The 18717-nt window shown below is 39.9% G+C and overlaps 1 protein-coding gene across 7 annotated transcripts in view; it reads right to left on the reverse strand.

Annotated features, from left to right (window-relative positions):
• Window positions 1-18717, reverse strand: part of LOC101158568 (protein quaking-A) — a 71987-nt gene that overhangs the window by 18113 nt on the left and 35157 nt on the right. For all 7 annotated transcript variants that reach the window (XM_023951536.1, XM_023951541.1, XM_023951539.1 and 4 more), the window contains exon 4: window positions 12369-12512. In XM_023951536.1, the coding sequence (XP_023807304.1) occupies window positions 12369-12512 (144 nt within the window). The remainder of the gene's footprint in view (window positions 1-12368; window positions 12513-18717) is intronic.

Consider the following 18717-nt stretch of genomic DNA (forward strand, 5'->3'; position numbering starts at 1 on the left):
AATGTTTTCGTACGACTTTGGTTAACTACAAAGGTGGACCGGTTGATGGATTGTTGGAACGTTACGGCTACTGTAGTCAGGAGCCTGGCGGAGACAACCATACTGTGCTTCAACATAATTTATTTTAAATGTGAGAGTATAGTTTAGTATTTCATGTGTTAAACATCCTAACAATGTTGAGAGCTTTTGTCATTTAAGTTGGCCTTTTTGTCTTGTTGCACTCTAAACAACAGCTAACTGTTGTACATAAAACAGGCAAATGAGAATGCAGGGCTCCAGACTGCGACCATTTGCTCGCATTTTGCGACCAAAATTTGAGACTGTGCGACTGAATTTTACATCCAGTCGCACATGCGCGACCAGTAAATTTGCCTCCCCCACCCTCCGTATTTTTTAATTCATTAAACGTGGAAGCGGCCCGTCAATGATCAATGAAATGAGCAATGAAATCATCAATGAGACGCGAGCCCACACGCACGCAGACAGACACACACACACTCGTGAGACTGGAGCACACGCGAGCGCACACTCGCATGTCATTGAGTGATGCCTGAGGCGGCCAATGCGTGTGAGAAGAATAGGGAAAGTCACTGCAAGTGGCTAAAATATGTGGAGGGGCGGGGCCTAGAGATAATCGAGTGCGCGTTAACGTCTGTGGGAAGGAAACGGAGACAAATCATCACAACCTGATATGTGCGTCTGAGCTATGAGCAAGCGAACTATTGATTCGTTCTTTCGACCTGCGGCTAGTGTACCAGTGCCAGAGTGTACAGCAGGGGTCTCAAACTCGCGAAGCAAACCACGGCTCTCATGCACGGCTGTAACGACAGCACACCGCTCCCGCGGGAGATGGTCAGCTGAGGAGCATAAATGTCCCACACCTACATGCGTGACAGCTAACGGGGCTCGAACATAAACACGTGTGAGCGACAACACGATTTAGTCTTAGACGCACTTAAAACACGTGTGGAAAATGCAACGATAGACGTGTTTGAGATGAGGGGGGGGGGGGGGGGGCATGAAGGCGAAGCTGCAACAGTAAGTTGGAGTTGTCCTTAACATTCAATTTAATAATTATGCCTCTCCCCCTAAGTATGATCTGTGATATTACATCTTTTATAATTATTTCAATGTTTTGTGATGTATGTAGCCTTTTTTTAATCAGTTGGTATTTTAAATTATTTTAATTGATCAGTGAACTACAAAAACCCATCAGGACGCATGTCCCATAATGCATTGTTTTGTAGTCTGTAGGGCAGCTTTCAGTCAGTTCAGTACTAAATTTCCAGCTGTGTTTGGTCAGGTTGGGGTCTTGCTTCCTCCCCTTTCTGGTGATATTTTGGTTTTGATTGACAGGTGATGTTAGAGCAAAAACAAAAATATGTCTCACACCAGGTGATCTGTGCAGCGTTACGTCCATCTGGGTGATCTCAAATTATTGTGCATCTTGGCTGCACCTATTTGGTGTCGCCAACATGAATTTCCATCCCCTAATGTTTACATACATTTAAGTATTGTTCTTAACTGTGAAATGACCGAAAGGTTATTACGGTAATCACTTGTTACTAAAAACTTTTTTTATTCTAAATTTATGGTATTTTGTTTACTATTTTTTCTGTCATGACAGCGATGCTGCTGTCAGTTTACCTTCTTGTTGCATCTTCAAAAGTGCAGAATAAAATCTGACACTGAATTTGAAAAAGCAGATTGTAATTTTTGCATCTATAATTAAATTATTTATTTACTTTATTTATTTTATTTAGTGTATTTATAATACAGTGGAAATTAGAAGATCTGGTTTGCATGTTGATTTACGGTATGCGCCCCTAAATTTTCAGGTTGTGCCTTTTCATTTAGGGGCCACAGTGCTCCTAGTGAAAAAAGTTAGTCTGGAGCCCTGGAATGTGACAAAAAAATTATCAATGACTCTGACCAGTCATCTGCCTCTAGGCATCATGGGTGGTGTAGTCACATCACGTTATAGGACTGCTATGTTTTGCTCACTGCGCCCTATAATGGTGCGCCTCATGGTCCAAAAATAAAGTAGATGTTTATTAAACTCTGATTCATCCACAGTCCTTATGGTCTTGTAGTCAAACCAAAACTGTTTTTGTAAAACTATAAGGAGAAATGTTTATTAAAGCTGATAGCAAAACAAACATTAGCACAGATTCCTGGATAAATCTAACCGTAAAAGCAGTTTCTACAGAAAAACAAAAAAGAAACCGTATTTATGGAATACCGTGAACTGAAACGGCTTCGTTTTTTGTGCCTTGTACTGTGTTTGTCCCTTCAGTAGATCTTCACAGATCTTCAACAGAAACCCTTCAGGCTACCAGCAACAAAAAATAATATAAAAGAAAAATGGAGAACAAAGAACAGATCTATAAATGTTTTTTTTCCTCTCAATCATAACCAGCTTAACACTGCATATTCTGCAATTACTTTGAAAGGTTAAAGCAAATAAATAGGAAGGAAAAATACACCTAGCAAACGAAAAGGTTGTGGAGATACAGCAGCCTTTTTTTTTTTTTACAAATACATTAAATCAAGTTGATTGTTTCACAATCACACCACGTTGCACAGGCCAACAGAAGCTAACCTTTGTCACATTTTCTATGCCTTACCAGAAAATTCTGTCCCCACTCCATTTCCTATTTCATATCAAATTTACACTTGCAATCCATAGCATATTCAACCTTTTCAGTTCCATTTTTACCTTTTCTCTACCTTTCCCCAATCCCCCCATGCCTTATTTTTCCACCCATCACACCACTAGACTGTGTATTGTTCCGCTGCTGTCATCTTTTAATGCCATCCAATCAAGCAGGGAATATCTTGAAAGGATTTAGCCAGGGATGATTTGGGAGCTTTAAATATTTCCACGGGATTTGCATCAGATCTCCTGACTCCGAGCAGATCGCTGGAGCGGTCTCTTTATACACAGATCTGAGAATCCATTTCAAAATATCATTTTCATCTTCCCCATACATGTGGATGTACGGAAGAGAGCAGGAACGCCCGTTTCTGGGTTTGTTCAGGTGCTCGAGTCCTTGGCAGCCTGATCAGCAGTGACAGATGTTTTTAAAAGATTTGGTATTTGGATCAATATAGGTCTTATTTCAGAACTAAACATGCGTGTGAATGAAAAATGACGTAAAAATGGTAAATAATATTGGTGCCTCCTCTATTTAAATAAAAACCCCTAAAAGAAGAATGTGAAGTCACAAAAAAAAAAAAAATTTTTTCTTTTTAATCCAGAGGTCTGAAACAGCTCAGAGCCCTGCCTCTGTGGGCCACTCACTAGTCCCACATATTTTTCCTATGTATCTTTGGTTCACAAGTGGTCACTCGAGACCTATGTGGGGATGCATGTCAATGCATTGTGTGAACACCGAGCTGTCCACTAGATTTACAATCCAGGGCTTGAAATGCCTTTTGGAGACATCTTCCCTGAGTGTCTTCAGTCTGTGCAGCAGTAAAACATCAGTCCAGGCAGAACCGGCTTTGTCAATGTGGAATTCTTTTAAACCTAAACAAGCGTTCAAACAGGAACGCCTGCATTCACACGGTCTTCTTTTCCACTGTCTACCACACTTTGTGTCAGACAGAAGATATTTAGTCATTTCTAACACAGTGTGTTATCAGAGCTTCTCTGGAAAGACAAACGTCGGTTTTTAATCCTAAAGCTCAACAATATTGATAGAAAAAAAGAGAGCTCCTGAAAGAAACTGAGTTTATACAGAATGGACGTTGTTTTTCCCTCCAGTTTATTAATATATATTATACCATGGTCCGGGTGAATCCTCGATTCTGATTGGCTGCTGGGTGCGCTTTAAAACCTGATAACCGCACGGTGAAAAAAGAAGTTCCGGTCACCTAGCTTAAATGTTTTGTATCACTGCGCCCGCTTCTTTAAAACAACCTTTTGCTTCATCATTTGGACAAAAACAAATGGGGCGCATCGCGCCGCATCACGTAACAAATAGTCCGCTTTTTGTGAGAAAAGCGATCCAAATCGGAAAAAAACAAGAATTAAGGACTAAAAACTGGTTAATATGTATTGCTTCTGAACACAGAGCTGACATCTTGGTGATAGTAAATGTTTTTCAAATGAGTAATTTCCTGTGCTCGGCTGAAAAAGCCAGCATTAGAGTATTCACAATATCTGTAACTCCTAACCTTGTTAGTGACATGTAAAAAAACACAGCCCAACACCACTACATGTTACTGCATTAGAGTATTCACAATAACATCTAACCTGTTTGCAACTATTAAAACAGACTGACCTCTTAAAATTCCTGATATCAGCAATCACAACCACAATGACTGCATACATCAAGTGCTCTGGATAATAAGGCCCACTGTTATTTATTGAAAAAAATTAAAGCTTTTTAAGTGTGCCTTATAACGCAGATCATTTGTTAGTTTGATTTCCAAAGAAGAAGAAAAGGAACACTGAAGGAACCATGGGCGGCCCATCAACTCACAGCTGGCATTTGGGGCTGAACAAATGAAAGCCTTTGGTGATGCTGGTAGCTCCATAGTCACTGAATTTGACGAACTCTAAACTACAATCCTATTTTTCTGCCTGGAACAGTCTTTGGAAAGGCAGGAACCAAAGCGGGGTGTGCATGTATGAGTTTATTTTCGATTAATGGATGCTAAAGCTCGGTTTTTGCGGCTCGCCCTTTGGAGGTTCTGACATTACTGTGGAGGGAACCATGTCTAGAGTGGCATGTATGAAAGATAAAGAGACAAAGGGCCAGAGAGATGATGAGGCCAGGGTTTAATCAGCATCGAGCCTGAAGAGATTGAGAGTGCTAACCTCCACTCTCATGCAATCAAACCACAGGAGTATGCAGAGTTCTGCCTTTCCTTGGCTCTCTGTAAGGGGATTAAGGGGACCTTCAAAGAGAGGCAGAGATTGGCCAGGGGCCTGAAGGGTCCCTTTCCCCACCACTGGAAGACCAAGGCAGATTAAAATTGTCCAGGCTGAGAAGCGTTAGCAGGCCTCTTTTCCTGCGTTGTGTATTTGCCCACTTAAATTTCAGGCACGCACAAGCAGGTGGATTAAGAAGGAGGAATTTTGAAAATAATTCTAGGGACCTGGGATGTTAGGGAGTGAAGTACACAAGAAAGTGTGTAAACTAAAATTAAAAGGACAATACAAGTGGCAAAGGCAATTTTGCAAGTGGCCCAGCGGGCCGATGTAAACAGAGTACACGTGCACTGGGGACTGTGGTTGACTTAAATGAATGAGACAGAGGAAGTAACGGGACTAATTCCCTCGGGGCCTACATACACCAAGCCAACAATCAGCTGTCGGGAATGTCAAGAGCGTCACTGAACATCTGTTGTCCTTGTCTTTTCACTGAGCAAGTCACCATGAGCATTGCCAAACCCAGAGTGCATTTTGTTTTCCTTAGAATTTCCCCCCAGGTTCTTTTGCGACACGAATCCCCCTGATTGGCCACCGAGTGCAAAGGAGTGCAGAGAAACGAGGGCAGAAGTAAAAGCAAATGGCTCAACACATGAGCACTTCTATTATTGATTTACAGGCATCAAAAACAGAGCCTTTAACATCACGTCATGACTCAGGTGCAACATTAAATCATTACAAAAATAGAATATCACACATGGGAAAAAAACAACTCTGATCCTTTTGCAATCATCCTCCAGGAAAAATAAAAAAATTTAATCATTTACTCCCAAGATATTCAACTGTGCCTATCCAACACAAGACAGCGGATTCACGACAACTCTGTAATGGATGTGAACAATGGGGAGGAAAAGGAGTTCATGCTTGCTATATTTTCTGTTGTCCCAGTCTTGGGGAAAAAAAAAATCTGGTATGGACTGTGACTGTGTGTTACTGTCACCACAAAACTCCTCACAGTGTTTTCTGTGGCAAAGCGAATGAACAGACTGATGAAATAAACAACAGCGAGTGGAATTTAAGTCCCACATCCCTGTGTGTTGTTCTTGTGTCACTGAGTGCATCCAGGCAGTACACCTCTGGGTGGATGTGCAGCTTGAAGAAGCTGCTTTTCCTTCTGCTTCTCGAAGAAACTGCTTCTGAATAGTAAAAAAAAAAAAAAAAAAAAAAAAAAAAAAAAAACTTATATAACAACAGTGTTTGGGAAAAAACGGTCTGTTTCAGTCAAAGCCGACTTTAGTTCATTCTTTGCCTCAAAGTCAGACAGCTGACAAACCAACAAAAATAAAAATCTAGACAAATGTGAAAAGGGTCTGTCAATCCTTTTCCTCTTCCTTGTTGTATTTAAATAATCCTTATGCTTAAATATCAGGTGCACTTTTTTGTAGTTAAACAATATAAATTTGTCCCATTTGTCAGTTCCTAATACAGTTAAGGCAGTGTAAAAGATTATATTAAACTGAATTTAGAATTGTGTAGGAACCTATTGTTCTGCTCAAAATGTGTTAATGTATTCAGTATTTAACGCTGAGGTGTGCTTGCAAAAACCCATTTCATATTGTTAACATGTTCTGCTTTTTTCCCCATAGTCAGGCACGATGTGGGAATGTGGCGAGGATCAGGGAAGTTGTTCACAACAAGATTACAGTTTACTTAGATTATGAGCCACCTGTCTGCCCCCCAGGAGAGAAAGAGCTGAAAATATGAAGGAATGGACAGATGGTGATGAGGAGGAGAAAAATGGTGGTGGTGGTGGTGGTGGGGCTTTTGGGCAAGAGCTAACCCGCTCCCCTGAGAACATTCTTAACTGCAGAAATAAAAATGTCAAACTGGAAGATCCCGTTGACCCATGTATGACATCAGTCAAACACTAAAGAATTACACATTTTCCTCAGTAGTTGGTGTACCGTCTGTGTTGTAAATAATATAATAAAATATAATATAATATAAATCAGAAATTAACCTTTAATGAGCCATTCCAATCAACCAATATCCAGCAGCACAGTTTGGAGTTTGATGCCAGCCAAGATATGGAAAACAAAGATGTAAATGGATCTAGTCGTCTACACTTGGATGCATCAGAATGGAGCTGAGCAGGGAGTCTGTGGCGTGCTGAATAATAAGCGTTGTCAAACGGCATTTTTGTTCGTCTGCTACTGATTCACAACGATTTGAATAAACAAATACCCAGAAATGTGATTTTAAGCCTAATTTTCTTGATAAATGTTCTCTATCGTCAAAAAAACGCCACATAAACATGTTAAAAACCCCAAAAAACTGATTTTTGTGGTTTTGTTGGAATCTCTTGCCAATTTTAAAACACTCATAATAAACAGAGTTTAACAAATTGACCACTGAATAATCTGGACGAAACTGAACTAAACAAATCTGTCATTTCTTGCTTTCTGAATAAACAGATTTTTAATGATTGAATGTTCATCTGTGGGTTGCATCTCTGTGTGTCTCTGGTAAGTACTAGACGGATGAAGACGATTAAAACGGGAGGATTAGGATGGATAACGATGAAAGTGGAAGACAAGCGCAACAATTGCTTAAGGTCAAAGGTCACGCGGTCTCTTGGACACATTATGTACCATTTAGAGGAGAACAGCTCCTAAAGACTGCATAAAACGGTGACGGCACAGAAAGAGGAACACGGCGCAGTAGTCTGGCCGTATAAGTAGAGTTCACCGAGTCAAGGAAGCTAATTAAAGAGATGATTAACATTCTTGTGGGAGATGTGTGGTCTATGTGGAGGTGGGTTAGATGCTCACTGTGCACACACACACACACACACACACACATATAATGAGAGCAGTGGAAAGTGCAGTCCAGCCTATTGTAACTTTGGTGTCCTGGGAGGAGGAGATCAGGAGGTTAATATGATCCGATTCGGATCCTTCATTAGCCTGATGAAGGTAATAACAGTCTTTTGGGGGGGGGGGGGTGAAGCTGGACGGGTTGACTAAAACCGTCTAGAATGTGAAAAGGGCACAAATACAAACACACTTCTGCACTTAATATCATTTAGCAATCAAATGATACGGCTTACTATTTTTGTACAAATACTTCAATTAACCAAACAAAAAATAGACTTAAAAATAGAAGTAAATTCATGAAGTTCAATTGCAGATTAGAGTTTCTAAATATAGATTTAATTGAATATCACACATGAATAAAAACGCAAAAAAGAAGGTAGATGGAGTAAATAAGATGAGAACGGTGGTGATAGGTAAACCCAACAGACAATAAACATCATTAGTTGGAGAGGCACACATGGGTAGGTGCAGCCAGATGGTGTTTTGTACTCATTTGTCATACACTGCTGACACAGACACAAAGACAGAAGGAAGGAATTGAAGCTGGAAAGAAAAGGAGAAAGTCAGTTAAACAGCGCCTAGAACAGCCTTCCACTGTTCAAATCCAGCTCTTGTTGTCTGCATCATCATCGTCGTCTTTCTTTCCATCCTCAGTCAGTTCTGATGTGGCTGCCATTGTGCACTCTGCCAAGCCGGATGCATACTAGTGAGAACAGACACAACACCCCACAGATCGCCAAGCTTGGCATGCATTAAGGTCCATCTGTGTGCCTTTGACAGAAACACTACATACTTTAGGGTTTCTCTCGGACTGGTTCATCTTAGCAGCAAAAAAATAAATAAAAACTAGGAGCTGATGGAAAACTTTACATATTTTGTTCAATTTGAATCATTCCAGAAAATAAATAAAATAAATCTATTATTTCCACCAGAAATATATGAACAAATAAAAAAAAAGGAATTGAATGGATGGGAATGTGTGGGGGACAAAGAGCACTGGGGGGGAGCAGCGTGTTGGACTTCTCTGGATTTCCACAATCCTAAAATGGAGAGTGAAGCCTGAGGCCACTGTCTGCCCGGATCGCTCGCTGGATCACTTTGTTCTCTGCAGTGACAGTTTCATTCATGGAAACCCGTGCTCCACTCTCCAGAGCCAAAGTCCTGCGGCACTTTCTCTTCCAGATTTTCCCTTCTTTTAAAGGCTCATTGTGACCATTAAGATGAGAAAGAAACAACTTACTGTTCCATAAATGATTCCAATGTCAAAGTGCCAAACAAAGGGAAAAATACATTATTTTGATTAACTAAGACTGATTTTTCTTTAAGATACTAATAAATAAATAAAAAACAAATGTGCTCCGTGAGCTTTAAGAAAACCTTAAGTTAATTTATGAGGGTTTTATGAGGTAAAAGACACATGAATGTGTCAAAACCTTTACATCAGACAGGAAAATATTTAGAAAAAAATTTACTTTTACACATTACTAGGTTTTTATGCACAAATCAAACTGCCACTGGACAACAGCAAAGACGAACATTTAAAAATGAAACTTGACTGAAAAGAGAGCATTTTTCCTCAGAAAGTTCAGATCTGATGGTGATTGCATAATGCTGGAAAACTCTGATATATCTGGAATTCTGCTTCAACGCTTGCCAACAGTTCAATGATTATTTTGCTCCCCAGCCATTCAAGGGACAAGAAGAAAAGGTAAGTGGACCTATCAGGATTTATCTATATGCTGCAGCTCTCTGAGCAGGAGGTTACCTAAAGTGCAGTGTCGGTTTGAGCGTCTTAACGAAGGAATCAAGGGATGAGAGGAGCCTTTCAATCAGTGTGTGTGTGTGTGTGTGCGGGTGTGTTTGTGTGCAGGCATTTGAAAGTATTTTTTCTTTTTTTGAAATTGTGCATTTTTTCTGTGTTTCTGGGTGCCAGTGTGTGTAAGTGTGTGTGTGTGTACACTAGGGAAGGATCAGTCAAATAAATCCACCCTTGAAAGAGTAGCTCAATCATGTTCTCCCACACATCTCTCCCTCTATGCTTCAGCTTCATCGCCTCGCCGATGCTTCAGAGCTCATAGTTCATGTAAAGTTTAAGAGTTCACAAGACCAAGACCAGAGAGGTGGAGAAGGATACCAGACACAAAGAAGATGAGACCTGCTTCAGATATCCAGCTTATAAAGTCAATGAGTGCAGGTTAACTAGGGGTGTGATGATAACCGCATCACCGCGGTGATGACCTCATAAACTGCGACACCGGGCCCCCTGCTGGTTCATCCCAGCGGTGCTCAAAAATCCCACACTGTCACAGCTCTAAGGTTAATGTTTCATTGAAACAGCTGCTTTTGCTCATCTAGTGTCTAAAAACAAAAACGGGAAAAAAAAGTCTAAATGAAAAGTCCTAATTATTATTACAATGTACTAAATTGTTATAACGGCGACATAAACAAGTGTTAACTGATAAAACCAGTTAAGAGTGGGAACAAACTCCCCACTCTCACCGGTAGCCATGTTGTCTCTTGCTGTTTTGTGTGTGCTCTGATATTGTTTGTTGTTTGTCGCTTGCCACACTGCCATGTGGAACTAACGCTACGGCAGCTCTGGGGAGCCAAAAATGTCCCATTAGACAAAAACTCGATTTAATTATTTTGTATATCGCCCGTAAGAAAGAAATTTGAATTCATTCAAATCGATTTTTTGCCCAGGCCTAACTAACAAATATAAAGATAATTAAGCTCAAAATTACATTTCCGAGTATTTTTATATTGTTATAGCAGGGAATAAGGAGCAGACAAATAACAGCCATTTGAAAAAGTTTACACCAGTGACAAAGGTGTAGGAGCTTTTGTCACAAAGGTGACAAAAGCTCCCTGCTCCGCTCCATTCTGATTAAATAGATCCATGTATGTCTTTGTTTTCCTGGTTTGAGCTGGCATCTGGCTCAAAACTGTTTGGTTGTACCAGTATTGTTAGGTCGCAGTTGTAAGGGGCTGTAAGCTAGTGGGACTGTCAACAGATGGATGATTGGAATTGAGGGCGTTTCCTCTGTGCCCACAACTCAGAGTTGAATTTCTAATGAACTCCTGCAGAAACAATGTTCAAGAAAACAACAGGTTTTAAGATTGGGGCTAAAAACAGCATAATCATAATTATAAGACTACTGGGAACGCTTTTAAATGAGATCAAAAGATGATCGGAGTACGACCTTAAAGCAGTAATTGAGCCATTCATGAACATTTTTGTTTTCAAACATACATGTATATATTTTTGACCACAAAACCCAAACTTAACATTAATCTTGGCCTAAAATAGGCTGTTTATCAAATGGGATACATGTGATGCTGCTTTGCGGTGAGGCTCTGTATTGAGAAAGGATTAAGCAGCAGAGAGCAGGCAATGACTTACAGGGTTTTCTGCTTATACAGCGACACATGCTTTAACAGGGGCTCATTATGCATGACAGCTTGGAACACTGTCATTTGACGACCTGGTTTCACCTTTGGAATTTTCTGTGCACGCATGTGTGTGCACGCACAACTATGTAGTCATCATCTGAAGACGCAACAGCAGAGGAGATCTTGAACTTCAAGTATTCAGAAAAGAATGGGTGTAAAAATTAAGAAGCAAGCTGCATGAGGGAAAAAACAAAAACATTTAAACACAAGAACCCAAATAATGATCAAACTGAACTAATTTTTTCTTAAACAGGCAGTAAGATGAGTTATTTACATCCATCTGTACAGAGAAGCAGAAGAGCTGATGCTGAACAGAATGATCTGCAAAGTTGCAACAGTTGCAAAATGCCACTGAAGCCATTACTCTCAGAAAACCTGTTTGTTTTCTGCTTACAACAGCAGCCACCTCCGTGTTGTAAAGGCAGACTGTTGCTCATGTATTATGCTATTAGTCAGGGGGCAAAGTGTTACTTTCTAATGTGAACTAGTCGTGTGAAGCATCAACTGGATGTTGGTGTTCCTCCTGCTCAAAGTGTCTCTACAAAAAAGGTTGTTTTGTTTTTTAAAACCCCAACCCCGGATGCCACTAAAGCTGAGTGAGGCTGCGTGTCACATCTGAGCACCGACAACAACAAGAACAGCAAGCACTGCACAGCATGTTACACCTCGCCAAGCACTGGCTATAACCCCACGTCCGGAAGAGCTCCAAAGCTGTATGTGCAGCCACCTGGTGACAAATCTAAGCAATCAGCTGCTCGTCGCACAAGGTCGTCCTGGTTTGAGGCGCAGAGGCTCTCTGTCCTGCCAACAAAGCGCCAGAAACTACCAACAGCCACACGGATATTGGAGAATGCGGAGAGGGGAAGCGGAGCTGAAATGTGGCAATCACAGGAGGCATGTGGAGATGACTGCCTCTTTCCACTCAACTGGAGGTATAGCCAACCTGTTCCCCTGGTTTATATGTGAAAGTAAACAGGACGGTAGCAGTGGGGCAGCGATGGTCTGCCATATGTGGTGCCATTATCCCATTGCTGACTGACTATAGTTTACCCTCTAAATTACATCTAAGACACTCAAATGAAAAACAAGATTAGGGCAAAAGCTTCCTCTTCGTTTCTTCCGTGTTGTATACAACTTTGAGTGGATTATTTACTCACTGCGGGAACAAGGAGCTTCTTGACCTCCTCCACCGCTCTCTTCATCTTGATTTCAGCTCTGGTTTGTGTGTCTTCCACTGTGATTAGAACATGTAGGTCTTCATTTAGGTGTTCCCAGTTTGGCTTCCCTCTGTTCTGCTCCTCCTGGACAGGGAAACAGGAAGAGTAAAGGAGAAGGTGAGTGGATGTGACAGTGTGGGTGTGCTTCAGGAGACTGGCCAGCACCGGCATAACTGTGAGGAGGAGAGAGACAGACAGAGGACGACGGGGGGCTGTGAAGAGAAGCAGGATGACAGGATGGGGCTTCAGTCAGCTATTCAACTCTTACTTTGAAGGGACAACCATCTTTATTAGATCCTTTGCTTCATAAAGACAGAGGTGACAGCAAGCCCTGCAGCAATTAATATCAGTGAAAGATAAGTGAGATCGGAAAGATGGATCTGGAGTTCTAAACCACGTCTACATTACTGATAGGAAAACAGTTATGATACTTAGAGTTTAGAGGACGTTTGCACATTTGCACAATATGGTCTAAAATAGTGGCCACAAGCCCCGGGGCCACGGTCCATAATGGGGACAGTTGGTACCAGGCCGCAGAGGGGAAAAAAACGTGGCCTACATTTTTTTCCCATTTTATTTGTAATCTGATACTGAAAGTATTTTTTATTTTTATTTTTGGGAAAACTACTGGATTCTCCCGATACGATTCATGTCAAACTGCTCGGTCACGTGAAGAAAATACATCCTGCTGCTAATTAAGTTTCTCAAATGGTGGATTCTGGTTTATTATTATATTCAGAAAATGTCAGTTTTCTTTTTTTTCCCCCAATCTGTCCCACCTTAAAAGTTGGATGTCAGATTTTGTAGCTTCCACTTCTACAGTAATGGCTTTAGGGAAAATCTATACCACATTTCAATGCTTCCATTACACAAAACCTACAGTACAAATACATTTAAACCAACCATAGATAGTTTACAGAGGATGAAGATAAACGTTACACTCAAAAGTTAAGGGAAACTGGAGGCTAAAAGATAAAAAAAAAAAGAAAGAAAGAAATTGATGCCCACTTCAGCCTCACACAGCCCTGCTTGTGAAAGTTTTGCCTGACATTAAACTGGTCCGTGGCCTGAAAAGGGCTGGGGACCATTGGTCTAGAGGGTTCCCCACACATTACCAACAATTGTGTATGTAACATATTCACGTATTTTTCTTTTCCTCATCCATAGCTGGGTAATTTGTTCAAAGTGCTTGGATTTAGCATCAACCCATCTGCTCCACATTTGTCCTTTCTGTCTAAATACACACATATTGAATCTATACATGGTCCTGCATGAGCAGTCCAGTTATTGGGGCCTTCTCTTCAGTAACTTTACAAGTTCTGTCCAGGCCTTCACCTTCCAAATGTGGTAGTTCTTTAAAATGACCACTGGGGGGGTGGTCCGAATATAGAGCAATTTCCTGTCGAGTAACAGGTTAGAGAGCCTGATTTATACTTAAAAGTTGGAAACGGTCGCAGTAAATGTAGATGTAGCACCATTATGTCATCATTATAAAAAACTTTTAATACATTTTGAAGAAAAAATGTAATATGTAAACTGGTTAAAAAAGAACTAAACAAAATAAAACAGAGTGGCTTATTTTGTTTGCCATTTATTTTTATACCACAGTCCTTAATGTATCATTAAGTACTTTACTCCCTTTAGTCAAGCCAATGGAGAGCGCAGACAAAGAGAGCGCTCCAAATAGCTGTGATATACTATCGCATGTCAGTGTACGACGATAAAAGCCAGTGGTTTGAAAGCTGTCTGCTCCACTCCCATGAGGTGAGGAGTATGGGCAGAGGTTGACTGAAAAACAACCTCAGAATTAGATACGGGATGCCACATAAGACGAACAGAAAAAAAATGTAGGGAATACATCTAAACTTCCTAGGTTTGGTTAAAATACTTTAACTTTAAAAAATAAAAGTAAGACTTGAGGGGATCATAGTTTAAAGGTGATAACCATATTACCTTCTGCTGTTGAGAAAAGTTGGACAGATTCCTGCCTTGTTTACCCACATCCACACAAACAACCACAACCTCAGCACACCTCTCATTTCTGAAAGTGCTGAGTTCTTGCGCAAGTGTTTTAGTTACCAACAATGCATTGTGGTGCACAGTCAGGTTTGATTTGAATGTTTTTAACAAAAACCATCAAATGAAGGGGAGCATGCACACACACAGCTTAGAGTTTGATTTGAGTGCCACCCACCTGCTTTCAACTCCACAGAGAGCTGTTGCCATGGCACTGCTCTTTACAACACACAGACACATACAGAGAAGGACGTTCAATATTCCACTCTCGTTTTCCCCCCTTTTCTACATGTGGGTCGGGGATGGGAGGTTAGTATCCCACAGTGATTGTTTGCTCATAGAGTGTTACGAGGGCGCAAGCCTTGTAAGGTGACTCAGCATTTTCTGAGTGTCTTTTGCTGTGCTACAGAGGATTGATTTAAACTTGTGTGGACATCTACCTACTATTTTAGCATAAACAGTCGTAAGTGGAATAAGTTATTTTGATTTGTGTTCATATTTTAAAGGATGAAAAACCACTATTTGCATTTCACTCATTAAACAATTTATATTCCTACGATCTAACCAGATCCATCAGTCTGAGGGACGTTGGTAATCAAATGGAATAGAACTACATCACTAAAAAACGGTTTTGAAATGAAATAATTATATTATAATCTGTATTGAAAACTACTATTTGGATTGAGGCACAATAGGTTTAACGTAAATCCTGTCATCACAGCGGACAACACACATGTAATGTCCACAAAAAATGATCAACATTACAGTCTACTGTGTGGAAAAAGCTTGAATAAATTTTGCAGACGTGACCATACAGTGGTAGAATGTTCTAATAATGTTCTGTTAGTGTTTTTACATGGAAAATCAACAATGGGCAGAACTTTAGGAAAATTTAGTGTGAATGGATTTTACATTAATTCTGGTTTACTTGTTTGTTTGTACACAGGTATTTATTTATCTCTGAGTCCCTTTGGTGGAATCTTTGGCTGAAGGTGTCTTGGATCCATTTTAGGTCAGTGAATTGGATCAGATCAAAATGAACCAATATTGATTATGAATCATATTAACCACAAATTATGATATGAATCAAATTGTTATTAAAATTGATCCTTACTTGCCTCATATCTGCCCACTTTTTTAACCATCAAAAATTGCAGAACAAAACCAAAAGGTTTTAAAGCTTTATATTAAAGTTTAAGAACTTCAAAAAGGAGCTTATAGTAGGACACATATAAATACTTTTACCATTTAGCATAAACAAAATAGTAGCATTATTGTACATTTGTGTGAAAAATAAAGGTATTGTGATCTTAAGTGACAAAATGATAATATGGCTTTAGAAAGGAGGAAAGATAGGATGGGATGGTTAAGAAAAAACAGAAGCCAAGACTGGAGCTTAAAAACAAACTGCTTTTCAAAAGAAAAAAAATGTCTAGACTGGCTAACTTCAAATTTCAAACTTGTTTTTAATGATTAATTTCACTTGAATAAATGGCATTAATAAAAATAAGTACCATTTAAGTGGGTGATCAGTGTTAGTGCAAAGCTGATAAGTTGCACCTCCTCGGTAACTTTAGCTCATCTTGTCAAAAGTTCTTGTCCCTTAATCTTGAGTTATTAATAGCTGCTGTATGTTTTATATAAAAAAATAACATGTTTTGTATTTCCTTCAATAGCCTTAACACTGTTGAAGGCTTTTAAATGTTCCATCTGTGCCAGAAAAAGAAAAATCCTTAAACTGCATTCTTTAATATTGTAAATTCCTCTACTGAAAGTAAGTCTATATGAACTATCCAAGTTTTAAGTTAAATGTTGCTTTCTTGTAAATTCTTTTTAATAACTGAAGTTTGAATCTTGCACCAAATAAAGCCTCTCCCACCTGGGCTGCGGGGCACGTGACCACAGGAGGATAATCTGACATTTAAAGCTTTCTGCTGATGTTGATGTGTGGCCTCAACAGCACCCGACACCGCTGGCTATTCCAGTTTTCTTTTAGAGGTTGAACTTTAACTGCTGTAAATGAAACTATCTACACTATGTCAGCTACGCCTTTTAGAGGCCGCGCTGATTTGCCTTCGACTCTAATAGACTCCTCAGCTAAGGTCAGAGAAAGTGAGGCTCAATGGCAGCACACCAAACAGGTGCAGCGTTGAAGGGACGTTGAAGGATGTAAAGGACAAAGTGCTGACCCCTACAAACAAGAAAAAAACCTTTATTATAATTGATTACACTTCTACTTTCTAGTAAAACTGTCAAAAGTTTTTAAAAAATGCTGAGCGGTCCGGTCCGGTCTAGAATGCTCCAGAAAATTCAGGCGAGCGTTTCCACTCAAAGTTGAACCATCACAGTAAATGTGGAGCGTAGATTGATGGCGTAGCTTTGCATCGTAGTAGTGCAACTACAGCAAGTGTGAAGTTATCAACAACTACAGTGGAGGTCATCCAGCAGCTCACTTTTATCCTTCTCCACTTTTGGTAGTTCATGTAAAAAAGCCATTTAATGTTTGACAGAAGATTTCAGGTGGCAAAGAGGATAAAGACCTTCCGCCAATAAACATATTTCATCGTGTGACGACAGTAGCTACACTAACCATTCATCCATTTTTTATGGACCTACAACCAATAGGGGGGCAAAAATGATACGCTTTGGTCCGGCTTAATGGCCCCATTTAATAATGGAAATGCTCAAAATACTGCAGTTCGCTTTTCTTTACCTTACATACAGTATTTTGCTCTTCCCCTAGTTCCATCCTCCTTTTTTTCTGCTAGACCTGCTCTCCTTTTCTCAGCATTGTTCCTCTGACTCTGCTTCGCCTCTTTCTGGAGCTGCACGACTCTCCCATTGCGGAGCTCCAGTGAGCAGGCTCTCTGTCAGGCAGCGAGGCCCAAGGGGGAGTAACCAGCTGAATTATTGAGAGCATAAAAATGCTGCCGCTAATGGATCCTGAATAAACACACTGGCTTAGCTGCTGCCGCCGCATCCTCTGCTGCCATGGGGGCATCAAGCTGAAAATACCAAGGCTGAAAACGCAGTGACCGCCAGCTACTTCAGCGGCTTTGTCGGTGGCTGTGACACTCGGGTCTATCCAAAAAGCTTTTGGGGATGTAGAGAGCAAATCTTACAGTGATTATTGTGATTTACGTATGCACAAACTGGACAGAACGCTAAACCCTTTTAACCCATCTCAAACAGCTTTTTACACAAACCAACTTTAAACAGAATTTCAGAAGATTCTTCCATACGGTTTAGGTTTTTGGAGAGTAAAACCCAAGTAAAGTAGTTAAAAACGCACTTTTAGCATCTTAAACCATGAAATCGATAAGTACAGAGCTAACATACATTCAAGTTCTTCCTTTTAATGTGCACATAGAGGTCATGACAGTTACGCATGAGCCCAGGTTATGTCAGAGTATGCTTTCACCAAAAAACTAATCTCTTGACCTACTTTCTAAAGTCATGATAAAAGTACTTAATCTTTACAGAATAAAGGTGAAGGCTAAAATAAAAAAAATAAAAATCAGCTTTAGTTTCCTTCAGTCAGATCAAAGAAAGTGCAGAATGACAACCAACAAGGATGTGAATGAGGTAAGACTGTTGTAGCAAGTCGATGCCTTTCATTAAATGACCGTAATTCTGAAAAGCAAATATTGAATAAAAATGTTTTTTATATATGAAGTATTCTTTAAATAACAGGTAACTGAATTTTCATGATTTTGTGAATTTTTGTAATCTAAACAGTGCTGTGAATTCTGCCTTGCCTTAATAATTCAAATGACCTCTGGCAGAAACAGCTGCAGAAAGCTTAAAAATAAACTAGCACAGGACAAAAAAGATAAAACATGACGACGGTAATTATGGATTTATGTCAAGAACTAAAACTAACATCTGAACTGCCTGTGTGTGCAGTTTAGTAACTGTACGGGCTTTCCTATTTGCCATTTTTGGCAATTAAAGAGCAGAGTTACATGTATGTCAGCCTCCAACATACTTCCAGGAATCAAAGAGATGATAATTTAAAAGACAAATGTAAAAGATCACAAAGCAGATGGGGAAAAATATAAAAAAGTTCATGGTAAACATAAAAATTCCCTTTAGATGCTGAAAATGATATGCTAAATGTGCAGGAATGCTTAACTGACCACATTATCGCAGAATCCAAACCTTAAACTTTTTTTTTAAAATTGATGAAACATTTCTCATCCTTCAGGGATGAATATAAATTACCTCAGTTGTCATAGTCTGAAACATTGCATAAACATGTGGTTTAGCAGAG

Source organism: Oryzias latipes, chromosome 22 (genome assembly GCF_002234675.1).
Source record: "Oryzias latipes chromosome 22, ASM223467v1".
Taxonomy (NCBI): Eukaryota; Metazoa; Chordata; class Actinopteri; order Beloniformes; family Adrianichthyidae; genus Oryzias; species Oryzias latipes.